Here is a 14,917-nt window from a genome sequence, read left to right on the forward strand (position 1 = left end):
CTGGAGAGGGAATCCCCAGGAAAGTGATTTTTTACTCCCAAGGAGTAAAACAAACAAAACAACCTTAGAGAAAGCCTTCACCGGCACTTAAGAGATTGTAGGGCAAGGGGGAGAAACTGGGGCCTAGCTGGTGGTGAGCTTGGGAGTTTAACCCCCAGGAGGAACCTGCTTACTTTGCCACTGCTCCTGAGGCACCCCCCCACTCCTGCTCCACACCTCAATCTTCCTCATCCTGAGTTTGTAACATGAGTGTGCATAATTGATGCCCTCCTGCTGCCCAAGCCAGGCCTTTGTTTAGAGAATATTGCTGAAGGCCCTTGAGGTAGTTCCATTAGTGAGGAATCCCTGATGGGCTCCACAGCAGTGTCTGAGCTTCTGTGTATCCTGCCCGGCAGGTGTCGACAGGATTAGAACACTCCTCAAAGGTTGAAGGAGGGGAGGCATGCCAGCTTCCTAAGGGGGCTCTTGAATACCCAGATGGCCAGATATCTTGATGGCCATTAGTAGAGGAATCAACTCCCTTTATGACCTTAGGTGAGTACCTTCACCTCTCTTGGTCTTAATTTCCTCATCTGTAAAGCAAGGAAGTTGGACCAGATGAAATAGGGTCCCCTCCAGTTATAATTCCTATGCACCTATGTTCCCCTGCCCTTGAGAAGCAGTGTGATATGGGATAAGGGGCTGTGAGTCGGAGTCAGAGGACCCCGCTTCAAGGCCTGACTCTATTCAGTGCTCTCTAAAGTCCTATCCAGATCCAAAGTCAGACTCTTTAAGGTGCGTTCCAGTTCTGAAATGCTGTGAGGCTAGAGGTGTCCGGGGAGTGACCTCTGTTCTGACCATTTCTGTGGTCCAGATGGCCAGATGCTGAACCACAGTCTCCTCTCTTGACCCCTGTCCATGACCTGGTGGGGGAGGACCACTGATTCCCTGCCTGGCCTAGTAGGATCCAGCTTCTGCTGGGCTTGAGCCCATGTCCCTGACTGGTACCCAGATGGTGGAGGTTGTGCTTTACCTGGAAGCTTCATAGATCTGTGGCCTGAGCCAGCCCTGGAGCCCAGGTCTTCCTGAACCAAACCCAGGACCAAAAGTTGCCAAGGTGACCCAGACAGCAGTTCCTCGGCTCTGATTGCCTTTAGGTGCAAATGAGAGCCCTGAAGGGCACTGTCAGTGGTCCTGAGTTCAAATCCTATCTCATCACTTACTACCTTGGTGACTTGAACAACTCACTTGACTTTTCTTGGCCTCAGTTTCCTCATCTGTAAAGTATGGGAGTTAGACCCGAGGGCATGGGAAGGAGAGAAGCACACGAATGGAGTATTGAACCTGAGGGTCTTCACTCTGGGCCAAGCAGGAATGAAGCACCTTTACTCTGTCATCAAAAGGGAAGCAACAAGATGCAAAGCCTGGAAGCTGAGAGACAGGAGGAAATCGAAGCCTGAGAGATCTTTCTATTTCTGGCTACTCAGGGGAGATAAAAATAGCTCTTCTTGCCTGGCAGGAGCCCCTGATTTCTCCTGGCTCTTGGTTTCTCCCTGGGGCTGGGCTCTGGACTCTCTTGCCCTGAGGCTGGGCCCTAGGCCCTGGACTAGGCTGTGGGTTCTTTGTCTTGGGGCCCTGGGTGCACTCAGGCATGCCCTGGAGTGTTCTCTCTCTCTCTCTGTCTCTCTCTCTTTCTATTTCTCTCCATCTCTCTCTCTCTGTGTCTTTCTGTCTCTCTGTCTCTCTCTCTCTCCCTGTCTTTCTCTCTCTCTGGACTCAGGGTTCAGGGCTAGGCTTTGGGGCTCTGGACTCTTTCATTTTAAGGCTAAGATCTGGCCCTGGGCCTGGATTTTAGGTTCTTCTTATATCCTGGGTCTGAGCTCTGGGCTCTCTCTCACTTGACTCAGGGCTCAAGGCTGGGCATGGCACTGAGCTTTGGGCTCTGAGCCTGTTGCACTCCCCAGAGCTAGCCCCCATGGTTGCATGTAAGTTTCCCCCAGGGACATAAGGCCTCACTTTATACCTGACCTGGGCCAGCCACCCTAATCAAGTTCAAATATCCTAAAGCTTCCTATTAAATTTGAGGGCTAGACTATTAGAAACAGGGGACAGGAGCTAGAGAAAACCCAAGGAACTAATGTCCAAAATCTTGTAGGTGACAGGAGAGTAATGAATGGGTGTTCTTTGTTTGGAACAAGCCCTATTTGGAGGCAGCTCCTTCCATGGAGAGAGAGAGGGGCAAACAGGGGCTCCCTGCTCAAGCCAAGCATGCCCTGATCCTAACGCCAGGCTAAGGCCCTGGTGGGCTCTGCTCAAGCCTCACTGCAAACTGCAGTTGAAGAATTAAGACCAGGCCACAGAAGGATTGGTTAAACGAACTGGGACTATTTATTCTGCAGGGAAGCAGATTGGGAGTGACTGGGCAGTGCTCAGCATGAGCTCTATTGGGATAATGGCTGTATTTGAGTATTTGAAGAGCTGTCATTTGGAAGAGAAGTTAGGTTTGTTGTGCCCAGCCTCAGAAGGGCAAAACAAAGAGCAACGAGGGGAGGAGCAGAGGCAGCTCTTGGTTTGATGGAAGAGAAAACAGCAATCAGAGTGGTGCCAAGGAGGATGGGTTACTCCAGGAGATAATGGAGTATGCGCGCCCCCCCCCTCCCCCTGTGGTGTTCAAGTGCAGGCTAGCTGGAGAGGGAAGAGAATAAACAGCGATTAAGCTAAAGAAGTAATAACAAAGGCTAGCATTTATATAGTGCCTACTGTTTGCCAGGATCATTGTCTCACTTGATACTCACAGCCACCGTGGGAGGCCAGTGCTTTTATTATCCCCATTTTACAGATGAAGAAACTGAGGCAGAGAGAGGTTAATTAATTCTGCCTTGTATTTGGTCCTTCTTTTGCAGAAAAATGAGTGGCTATGTCTGAACTGCCAAACACAGAGGCTGCTGGAAGGAAGCCTTGGTGACCCAGCCCCTGTGCCCCTGCCTACCCCAAAACAGACACCAACAAGTTCGCCACGACACCAACCCAGCCCATCCCCCCAGAAGCAGAAGGGGCCACCTGCGCCAGGACCAGGGCAACCCGCAGGACCCCCTCATACCTCTCCCAGCCTGCAGACCAAGCACCTCAGGGCATCCGAACCCAGCAAGCCCCCAAGCGGCCCCCAGGAGAAGAAACCTAGCGGCCCAGCCGAAGCCAAACAAGTGCCGAAGCCATCCCCTCTGCCAACCACGTTCACGGAGGCCCCAAAGACAAAGGATGGGCCCAAAAGGGCTGAACCACCTCTAGCCGACAGCAAGGTTGTCTCGATCACCGAGGCACCAAGAGGCAGTGAGCACGAGGTCAGTTTCCTTTCTCTGGGCCCAAGATGGGGAGGGGTCCCAGAATGACTCACAGTCTCCACATGGGCCCTTTCCCTCTGCCCCCTCTCCTCCAAGCTTGTGGCATAGACCATCCAGGGTTAGAGCTGGAGGGACCAGAGGGCTCAGAGCGCAGGAGAAACCACAGGATTTAGAGCCAGAAGGGACGTACTAGACATGCCATCCAACCCCCTCATTTTATATGGGGCCCAGGGAAAGTGAGGACTTGCCTAAAATCACACAGAATTTTAGTAGCAGAGCCAAGATGAGAATTCAGGTCTCCCCACAAAAAGTATGGGACTCTTTCCACCACAAAGTTCTCCCACCATCCTTGCTTTGCTTCTCCTTTGTAACAGTTTCTGTTTCCCTTGCAGGACCCAAGCAAGCCTTATTCCCAGGACCTGTCCCGGAGTCCCCAGAGCCTCAGTGACACCGGCTACTCCTCCGATGGGATCTCCAGCTCCCAAAGTGAGATCACGGGGCTCGTACAGCAGGAAGAGGAACAGCTGAACACCGCTGGGGTGGTGAAGCCCAGCCCGCCCAGCCCCTCAGAACTCAACAAACTGGAAAGCAGCATGAGGCCCCTCCTGGAGGCCCAGGGTGGTGCCCCAGGGGAGCAGGCCAAGGCCCGCCCCCAGCCTCGGGAGGAACCAAAGCAGAGACAGAGGCCTAGGTCTCTTTCCATCACACCTGAGGCTTTTGACTCTGATGAGGAGCTGGAAGACATCTTGGAAGAGGATGAAGATTCTCTCGAGTGGGAGAACCAGAGAGATGGGAGGGATACGGCTGAGTCGTCTGATGACTTTGGCAGTAAGCTGCGCCATGACTACGTGGAAGACAGCAGTGAGGGGGGGCTCTCTCCACTCCCAACGCGGTCAGCAGGCAGAGATGCTGAGGGTGCAGATGAAGACTTTATGAGGAGGCAGATTTTGGAGATGAGTGCCGAGGAGGACAACCTAGAGGAGGAGGATGCTGAGTATGACCGTGCTAAGTATAGCTTGAGGAAAGCCGGGACCAAGCCAGGACCGGAGCAGGGCCAGGAGCCTGCTCCACCCAAGAGAAGACTGCCTCACAATGCCACCACCGGCTACGAGGAAGAGCTGAAGGACATGGGTGCTCCTGAGCCCGACGACGTGGCGGCCCTCCAGGGGGGCCTGCGCCGCTTCAAGACCATCGAGCTCAACAGCACCAACAACTATGGTCGAGAAATGGAGATCGGCCAAGAGGCAGACATCAGCCTGGACAGGGAGCCCGAGCTAGAAATGGAAAGCTTGACTGGGTCCCCCGAAGACCGCTCCAAAGGAGAGTACTCTTCCACACTGCCCGCCACCACCCCCAGCTACACCTCGGGCACATCCCCCACGTCCTTGTCCTCCCTCGAAGAAGACAGCGACAGCAGCCCTAGCCGCCGGCAGAGACTAGAAGAGGTCAAGCAGCAGAGGAAAGCCCGGCACCGCTCCCATGGCCCCCTGCTCCCCACTATTGAGGACTCCTCGGAGGAAGAGGAGCTCCGAGAGGAAGAGGAGCTGCTCCGGGAGCAGGAGAAAATGCGGGAGGTAGAGCAGCAGCGCATCCGCAGCACAGCCCGGAAAACCAAGCGAGATAAAGAGGAGCTCAGGGCCCAGCGGAGGCGAGAGCGGTCCAAGACCCCACCCAGCAACCTGTCCCCCATCGAGGATGCCTCCCCCACTGAGGAGCTGCGCCAGGCAGCTGAGATGGAAGAACTCCACCGATCGTCCTGCTCCGAGTACTCCCCATCACCATCTCTTGACTCTGAGGCTGAGGGCTTTGAGATGGGCCCCTCCAAGCTCTACAAGTCTGGCAGTGAATACAACTTGCCCACCTTCATGTCTCTCTACTCCCCAACTGAGAAGACCTCCAGCAGTACCAGCTACTCCTCCAGCAAGCCCTTGAAAAGTGCCGAGGAGGCCTATGAAGAGATGATGAGGAAGGCTGAGCTTCTCCAGAAGCAGCAAGGGCAGCAGGCCCAGTCCAGCAGCACCTACAGCAGCTCCCGGGGAGCGGACCGAGGCCAAGGCAGCTTTGAATACCAGTACATTGAAGACTATGACTACATGTCCAATCAGCTGGGTTCCTCTCAGCCCACCTATGAGCCTGAGGCTGCCGATGTAGGAGCTGTATATGAGGAGATCCTCCAGACATCCCAGAGCATAGCCAGGATGCACCAGGCCTCTTCCCGAGACCTGGCTTTCCAAGAGGAGAAGAAGGATCGAGAAGACGCTTACCAGGAGAAGCAGTTTCTGAATGCAGAGAGTGCTTACAGTGAGCTGATGAGGCAGAACGGTGGTCCCCTCACCCCGGGCACTAGCCCCACCCAGCTGGCAGCCCCCATGTCCTTCTCCTCAGACAGTGGTGGAAGCCGGATTATTCCTGACGTGCGAGTCACCCAGCATTTTGCAAAAGAGCCTCAGGATGCCCTCAAGCTTCTCAGCTCCCCTGCTTCTCCCAGCTCTGCTCTCAAGGGGGTGACAGCTCCTTTCACTTACAGCAAAGGGACCCCTTCGGTCACAACTGTGGCTTCGAGTACAGCCGGCAGACCGCGTATTTACACAGCTGCAACATCCCCTGGTGGCCCAGAGCCTCCGCTCCCCACCACAGCAAGCTATGGCTCCCAGACTGAAGAGATGCCCCAGACTCAGGTTCTCCCTGACACTGGTGGGTTACCTGCAAGAGAGAGGCTTCAGAGCGTGAGCGACAGCAAGACTGGTGCTCCTTTGTCATCAAAAGGCTATCCCAGCTTCAAAAGTGCAAGCCCACCCCTTTCCCCAACCTCTCCGATGGAGGGACTTCCCTCTGTGATTGGAAGAATGGGGCCCAAGTCTACCGCAGAGTTCTCAACCCAGACCCACAGCCCACTTCTCCCCTCCGACATCCCCCGGAGCCCCATTTCCTCCACCCCGTCCTCCATGGTTGCTCAGGGCACGCAGACACCACACCGCTCCGGCTCACCTCGCCTCACCAGACAGCAATCTTCCCAAGAATCTCCCTTTATGGTCATCACCTTAGCCTCAGATGCGGCCAGCCAAACCAAGCTGGTCAACGCAAGCTCTTCCACCTCACCAGCATCATCTCCGACCAGACATCAACCTACCATTCACAGCTACAGTCAGTCAGTACAGGTCAACGGAACACAGTTCCAACAGGAACAGCCACTGCACAGCTTCCCCAAGGGTGAGAGAACCCCCACTTCGAGTGCCATTGTTCCCATGAATGCTGCCAAGGGGCACATGGCCCCAGCCATGGACGGCACAGCTGCTCTGTACGGCTGGGGCTCCCTGCCTGCCGAGAACATCTCCCTGTGCAGGATCTCATCAGTCCCTGGGACATCCCGGGTAGAACCAGGGCCCAAACCACCGACTAGCTCTGCAGTAGACCTGAGGACCGCTATGAAATCCACCCCAATCATCATCACCGACCGAGGCATGGACCTGACTTCCCTGGCTGCTGAGGCCAGGAAATACTGTCTCACCTTGGACCAATCTCCAGGACGGCAGTCCACCACGGTGCAGCCTCTCATCATCAACCTCAATGCCCAGGAGCACACCCACACCTTCATTGGCGCCTCCACCACTGTCAGCATCACTGTGGCTTCCTCCATGCTCGTGTCTCAGCCAAAGCAACCTGTGGTCTATGGGGACCCATTCCAGAACCGGCTGGACTTTGGACAAGGGACAGGAAGTCCTGTGTGTCTGGCTCAAGTCAAACACGTGGAGCAGGCCGTGCAGACTGGTCCTTACCAGGGAGGGCCCCGTGGAAAGCCCAAAGAAGCCAGCAGTCCCCAGCAAACCAAATTCGCCAGGTATAACTTGCCCAACCAGATGGCACCTTTGGTTAAAAAAGACATTCTTGTTACTCAGATGAGTGCCACGCAGAACGTCAGCATCAAGCCATACCCCGTGGAGCCAAGTGCTGATGCATACCGGGGTGCACCTGCAGAACTCAAAGCACACAGTGTGCCCACACACGTTGGTGGGAAGAAACCTCACATGATGATGGTGCAGATGGATGACATGGCAGCTGGGGCAGTGACCAAGCTGGTCAAAGAAGAACCTGCCAGTGCTTTAGACCTCACTGGGATCAAACCTGAGAGTCAAGTGGCTTGCTGTGATGTGGTTTACAAATTCCCCTTCAGCAGCAGCTGTACTGGGACTTTCCATCCCTCCTCGAAGATGCCCGAGAAAAATGTAGTGGACACACCCCAGCCAAGCCAGAGCAGCCTTCCATTTTATGGGCCCCGGGATCAGGACCTTCCTGAGGCATCCCCATACAGGGAACAGGCTGCAGCAGGTCCCAGGCTCTATGAGGAGCAAAAACTGTATTCTCATGGCCTTATGGGAAGGCTTTACTCCTCAATGTCTGACACTAACCTGGCTGAGGCTGGGCTGAGTTATTACCCACACAAAAGCGACCAATTCTTCCAACCCCCTGGGGGAGACGCAGCTATGGACCTCACAACCATGAAGCATTCCTACAGCATTGGCTTTGATGGCCGCTATCTGCCCCAGGGAATGCAGTACGGCTCCTTCACAGACCTGAGACAAGCCCCAGACCTGATGGGCCACCCGCTCCCCATGAGAAGGTATAGCTCAGCATCTAACATCTACTCTGATTATCGATACTCACCACGAGGGGACCTGCCAGGCTTCCAAGAATCCAGCCTGGCTCAGTATAGTGCAACCACAGCCCGGGAGATCAGCCGCATGTGTGCTGCTCTCAACTCCATGGACCAGTACGGGGGACGGCATAGCAGCAGCCCAGAGCTCCTGCAGTATGGCCCCAGGCCTGGGCCTGGGCCTGGGCCTGGAGCCAGTGCCCAGCAGGGCCTGGCAGCCATCAAACCCAACATGATGATGAACCCGAACTTCCCTGAAGGCCGGCAGAGCTTTGGGAAGCTAGCCCAATACAGTCCTGCCGTCGGGCAGGGAGCTGGGGCCATCAGGCAACTTTTCCCTTCAACAGCGACTGTGCGTGCAGCCGACGGGATGATTTATTCTACCATCAATACGCCAATCGCCTCAACTCTTCCCATCACCACCCAGCCGGCATCGGTGCTTCGGCCTATGGTTCGAAGCATCTACAGACCCTATGGCCCGGGTAGCATTACCCCTGTGCCTCTTGCTAGCCTGACACGAGTACCAGTGGTCGCCCCCAGGGTCCCGCTAGTGCCCCAGGGGCTGTATCGATATCCAGCCCCAGGCAGATTCCCAGCCATCACAACAGCACCTGGGATCGATGGCCCCTTATACCTGGGGAAGGCAGGCCCAGCTGTCAGTGTGGCTGGGAGCAGCGTGACCCCTGGACCTGCTGGGAAGCCAGTGGTGGCAGCAGCAGCTGGAGGTCTGCAGAGAACTGAGCAGCCTCTGGGAAGCTCTAGGGAAGAGCCCCCGGCAGCAGCCTCAGTGGGGTCCAAAGAGGCAAGCCCAGCCCCATCCCAGCTGCCCGGCCAGAAGCAGCCCGGAGAAGCGCCCCCAGCTACCATCCTGAGCAAGGCAGGGGGCGCTGAGAAAGAAGAGAGGGAAGAGGAGAGACAGAGGAAGCAGCAGGAGCACCTGCTGCAAATGGAGCGGGAGCGTGTGGAGCTGGAGAAGCTGCGGCAGCTGCGGCTCCACGAGGAGCTGGAGCGGGAGCGGGTAGAGCTGCAGCGGCATCGGGAGAAGGAGCAGATGCTGGTGCAGAGGGAGATCCAGGAGCTGCAGACCATCAAGCACCAAGTCTTGCAGCAGCAGCAGGAGGAGCGCCAGGCCCAATTCGCCTTGCAGAGGGAGCAGCTGGCCCAGCAGCGCCTGCAGCTGGAGCAGATCCAGCAGCTACAGCAACAGCTGCAGCAGCAGCTGGAGGAGCAGAAGAGGCAGAAGGCTCCCTTCCCCCCAGTGTGTGACCCCTCCGGTAGACTGCCACCCCAAGCCGTCACGGAGATCGCCCTAGAAATGCAGCGCACCATGGCCCCGAATGGCCAGTACTGGCCTCCGATAAACCAGGCCTTCATGGCCACTGCAGCCATGGGGATGGAGGGGACGGGGCAGCCGAGAGAGGCGGGGCCCCAGAGGCCCCTCCCCAGCTCGGCCTCGGACATGTCTCTGCAGACGGAGGAGCGCTGGGAGGCCGGCCGGGGCCTCCAGAAGAGACACTCGATGCCCCGCCTCCGGGATGCCTATGAGATGGAGGAGGCCCATGAACCTTATGTTGTCAAGAAGATCACCGACAGCAGCGTGCAGACCGATGAGGAGGATGGCGAAGAGCGGTACTTTATGTCCCGGAGACGTCGAACTCGGCGGAGCACGGACTGCAGCGTCCAGACGGACGACGAGGACAACGCTGACTGGGAGCAGCCCGTCCGCCGGCGCCGCACCCGCTTCTCGAGGCACTCAGACTCAACCTCCGACAGCAAGCACGACTCCTCCTCCTCATCGAGGGGCAAGTCGAGTGTTGGCATCCAGACCATCAGCGACTGCTCAGTGCAGACCGAGCCCGATCAGCTGCTGAGGGTCTCACCATCCATTCACATCACCACCCCTGACCCCAAAGTGGAGATCATCAAATACATTTCGGCCCCAGAGAAGACTCAGAAGGGAGAGAGCCTGGCGTGTCAGACAGAGCCGGAAGCACAAGCCCAGGGGATTGTGGTGCCTCAACTCCCAGGGCCAGCAGCCATCACTCCCTACACCCCCAGTATTCAGATTGTCACCACTGGGCCCTTGGAGCCTAGGCAGCAAGGGCTTGGGAAATTTGAGAAGAAGAAACCAGACCCCTTAGAGATTGGTTACCAGTCTCATTTGCCTACTGAGTCCCTTTCCCAGCTAGTAACCCGCCAGCCCCCCAAGTCTCCTCAGGTTCTTTACTCACCTGTCTCTCCCTTGTCCCCACACCGGCTCCTGGAATCCTCCTTCGCTTCCAGTGAGAGATTGAACAAGGCTCATGTAACACCACAGAAGCATTTCACTGCCGACAGCGCCCAGCGCCAACAGACTGTGCCTCGCCCCATGAAAACCATGCAGAGGTCCCTGTCGGACCCCAAGCCCATCAGCCCCACTGCCGAAGAGTCAGCCAAAGAGAGGTTCTCCCTCTATCAGCAACAGGTCCTCCAGGGCAGTCAGGTAAGGGAGACACCTTGGGGGTGAAGAGAGAGGAAATGCTATCCACCCAAAGAATACTTTGGGGCCAAAAGAAATGGGCAGCAAGGTGGGGGTGGGGGTGGAGGAAAGGCCCACTAACTCTCTGGAGAACAGCACCTTGTTCTAGCCCTTTAAAAGAAAATAGGAGGAGCCAGTGATGTTTCCTTAGGTAAGAGAGAAGGTGGCGGAGTAGGAGCTCAGGAGAGGTATGGCGTCCTGGCTCTCACGTCCCACCACTCTTACTCTGCCTCACCTGGACATGAAAGAAGGGCTTGTTCCTAACCTGTGCCCCTGCAGACTGGTAGCCTGCATGGGAATGCATACCCACACATCCTTGCAGATGAGTAAACTTGGCGCCATTTTGTCAGACAGAAACAATACTGCTTTGTATGGTTTAGCGGAAAAGATACTAGACTTAAAGTTAACAGACTTGGCTTCAGTTTCCATTTCTGACTGTCCCTAACCAAGTGACTCTAGGGTCATTCTCCCTCTCTGGGCCTCAATTTTCTCATCTCTGCAATGAGGATGATACTATATGTACCACCTGCCTCATGGGATTGTTATGGGGAAAGTGCTTTAGAAACCTTGAAGGGCTATATGCATGTCAGTTATTACTATTAAAGTGATTATAATAACTATTATTTGTAAGACATTCTCACTCCCTTGCTTAAAATTCTTCAATAGCTCCCTGTTGCCCACCGAGTAAAGTCTAGTTCCTTAAACATTAGCCTTCAAGGTCATCTATAGTCTGGTGCCAACCTGATCTCTTACTGCTCTCCTCTGTGAACTCTAGACCATAGACTATGTATTCATATATACTTATAGGTTGAAAGGATCCCATATTTAGAGCTAGAAGGGACCTTAGAGGTAATCTCTACCAGATGAGGAAACTGAGGCCAAGATGGATTAAGTGACCCATCCAAGGTCACATAGGTAGTATGTTGTAAAGCCAGAATTTGGATCTTAGTCCTCTGATGCCAAATCCATCCCTCCCTTGTTTAAGGACACCCCGTTACCTCTCCTGCTGGCCTAGCTTAATCATTTTTTCCCAAAACCTACTTTATGCTTTCTTGCCTCTCTACCTTTACTTAGCCCATTGAAATCCTACTACTCATCCTTGAAGACCAAGACCAAATGCCACTTCCATCTTGATTCTCCTAATTCAGTTCATTAAATATTTCTTGGAGTGGCTGCCATCTGCGTGAGTTGACGTTGAAGATACAAAGATTAAAAACAATAGTCCCCATCCTTAAGATACATACAGTATAAATGGGGAGAGGGGGCAGCTAGGTGGTGCAGTGAATAAAGCACCAGAGGACCTGAGTTCAAATCTGGTCTCAGACACTTGACACTTACTAGCCATGTGACCTTGGGCAAGTCATTTAACCCCCAATGCCTTGCCTTCCCCCCTCAAAAAAAAAAACAAAACAAAAACAAAACAAAGTATAAAGGGGGAGGAAGGAAGACTGAGACATGTATGTAAATCAGTATATATTAGGTAGAATGTTATATGGGATAGGCAAATGAGATAAGAAAAAAATTTAAAGAGAATGGGATCAGTGTAGCTGAAGGGATTGGGAAGGCTTCATGGGCAGGACCTCCAAGGAAGAGAAAGGTCTCAGCAGAGATGGAGAAGAAGCATTTTCCAAGCATGGAGGATAAATGAACTATACAAATGTATAGAGGCAGAAGATGGAAGGATGTCAAGAGACAGCTAGTGCCCCTGTCTGTCTAAAATATTGAGCATGTGAAGGGGCTGGAAAGGTAGGCTAGAGCTAGAGGGTAGAGGGCCAAAAATGCCCAAAAGTTGGTATCTTGCCACAAATGTCATCAAAAGCCACTGCGGGCTTTCATCTGGGGAATAACCTGACCAGATCCTGTGAAAGAGAGATTAGAGAGAAGAGAGATTCAAGGCGGGAAGACCAGTTAAGAACCTATTATAAGAATCCAGGTAAGAGACAATGAGAGCTTGAATGGGGTGATGAAAGCACAAATGGAGAAGAGAAGACATGCAAGAGATTGCAAAGGCAGAATTCACAGGGCTCAGCAACCGTTTGGATGTAGGGAGATACAGAAAAGGGAAGAGTCAAAGATAACACCAAGGTTTCAAGCCTGAGGAGGTAGAAGGTTAATTAATTTTGCCATCAACACAAAGAGGGAAGTCTGGAGGAAAGCCAGGTAAAGGTGATAAGCTCTGTTTGGGACATGTTGAGTTGGAGCTGTTGGTAGAACAGTAGACAGAAATGTCCAGCAGGTAGCTGAAAGCGGCTGCAGGATTAGAATGACTAATTTTGGTCTTAAGAAGAAGCCATCCCCCCCACCGCCACTCCTTTACAGAAATGAGGGACTATGGGTGTGGGATATACCGCATATAATATCAGACTTTTTTGATATACAGGGTGTTCCTGAAGTCCAGACACATAGGTAAAAAATGTGTATCTTCAAGAAATGAAATGAATGAAATTTTGAACAACATTTTATTTAATTGGAATATTAACACATAACATCTTCCATATGATTTCCATCATTCGTGATGCAAAGGTTGATGCACTTTGTAAGATTCACGTGAACTCGATTCAATAACTCCACATTTCCTATGTGTCCAGACTTCAGGAACACCCTGTATAGTTTATAGGGAACTTTTCTTCTTCCTTTCTTTATACCTCCTCCCTTTGTGACAGATGGTTCTCTGGAATGACAAGAGAGGGAAATATAGGCAATGTCAAACCCAAAGATCCCAATACAGTTTTAGGTTTAAAATAAGTAGAGCTGAGGTGCAAAGGAGAAGTCTGATCTGTAAATAAATATTTGGAAGTCATGTGCATAGAGGTGATAATCAGAGCTGTGGGTGTTGATTAATTCGTCAAGGGAGATAGTAGAGAGAGGTGTGCCAAAGATAGTCACACCAAGGCGAGAGAAGGAAGATGAACCAAGCCAAGGAAAGAGACTAAGGAAGGGTCAGCCAAGAAGGAATATCAAGAGAAAACAGTGTCACAGAAGGCCAAGGAGAAGAGGATAGCAAGAAGAGATTGGGCTATAATATCAAATGCTACAAAAGGTCAAAGTGAACGAGCCCTGAAAAAAAAAGTCCGTTGGATTGGTGGTTATTTTTTTTAATTTTATCTTTTTTTCATTTTTGTCTCTTATTTTTATGTAATTTTCATTTCTCAATATTTATTTTCCTCCTCTCCTATGCAGTAAATCATCCCTTGTAACAAAGATTAAAAAAGAAAAACCAATCAACATGTCCATAGTATATGGAACAGTCTAGGCAATATAATAATAGCTAGCATTTATATAGGCTTTAAGATTTCAAAGCACTTTACAAATATTATCTCCCATGTACTCCTACCCCCAACAACCCTGGGAAGTAGACGCCATTTTTATTCCTATTTCGTAGGGAGAGGTAAAGTGACTTGCCCAGGGTCACACAGCTAGTAAATATCTTAGGTGGAATTTGAACTCAGGTCTACTCCTGACTCTAGGCCCAGTACTGTATCCACCGCACCAGACCCCTAGCCTCTGCAATGAAGAGAAGAAGATACATTTCCTCCTCTCTCTTCTGCCCACTATGTCATTATAATTCCACATTATGGACATTCTTTTGTCCCTACCTCAGTACTTTCTGATTTATCAAATTTGGAAATTCAGGAGTCTTTTGTTACCTTAGAGAGAGAAGCTTCAGTAGAGTAGTAAGGAAGCCAGATTCAAGAGGCTGAGCAGGTGCTGGGAAAGTAGAGGGAGGAGGTGTTGGTGACTCTTTCTGGAAGTTTCACAGGAAGAGAGCTAGAGGATGATCGTCTGTTAGACTTGGCAGAGCCAAAGGAAGGGTTTTTGGTCACCGTCACTGTTGCTGTTTAGGATCTGGAGGACCTAAGCAGATTTTTGGGCAGGAGGGAAGGATTTAGTAGAAAGGAAGAGACTGAAGGTGAACAAGAGAGGGAATGTCAGGACGAGCAAGGTCCCAGAAGAGACAGAAGGAGATGGAATCAAGCCCATCAACAGTTCAGACCTGGGACTTGACCCCAGGTCTAATAACAATAACAAACGCTAACGCTATTCATTACCACTGTTACGCTGACTTGCAGCTGCGATGTAACTTCCGCAAGGTACTCCTGGTACAGAAATTCCTTTTCTTTAACCTTTAGTAATTCCTTTAGTAATATAAATTTAAGAAGGATCTCTGATTTTTGTCAGCATGGGCAATTCCTAGTGTGGGAACAGCTTTGTACTGACCCAATCATATTCTTCTCAGACTTAGTAGAGAAAGGCTAAGGAATTAGCTGAGGCACAGAGAAGTCTGGCAGTTTACCCAGGGGCACACAGCCAGTAGTCATCAGAGACACGGTACAAACCCAGGTCTTCTTAGTTCCAGACTAGCACTGTATCCACTGTGCCGAAGGTTTTTAAACCGGGGTCCACAGACCCCTTGATATATTTCAGGGA

At 52.3% G+C, this 14,917-nt stretch overlaps 1 protein-coding gene across 1 annotated transcript in view; it reads left to right on the forward strand.

The window, feature by feature from the left end:
* Window positions 1–14,917, forward strand: part of BSN (bassoon presynaptic cytomatrix protein) — a 122,287-nt gene that overhangs the window by 87,999 nt on the left and 19,371 nt on the right. The window contains exons 4-6 of the mRNA XM_036739627.1: window positions 2,883–3,320; window positions 3,713–8,626; window positions 8,672–10,453. Coding sequence (XP_036595522.1) covers window positions 2,883–3,320; window positions 3,713–8,626; window positions 8,672–10,453 — 7,134 coding nt within the window. The remainder of the gene's footprint in view (window positions 1–2,882; window positions 3,321–3,712; window positions 8,627–8,671; window positions 10,454–14,917) is intronic.

The sequence above is a fragment of the Trichosurus vulpecula genome, chromosome 9, assembly GCF_011100635.1.
Source record: "Trichosurus vulpecula isolate mTriVul1 chromosome 9, mTriVul1.pri, whole genome shotgun sequence".
NCBI lineage: Eukaryota > Metazoa > Chordata > Mammalia > Diprotodontia > Phalangeridae > Trichosurus > Trichosurus vulpecula.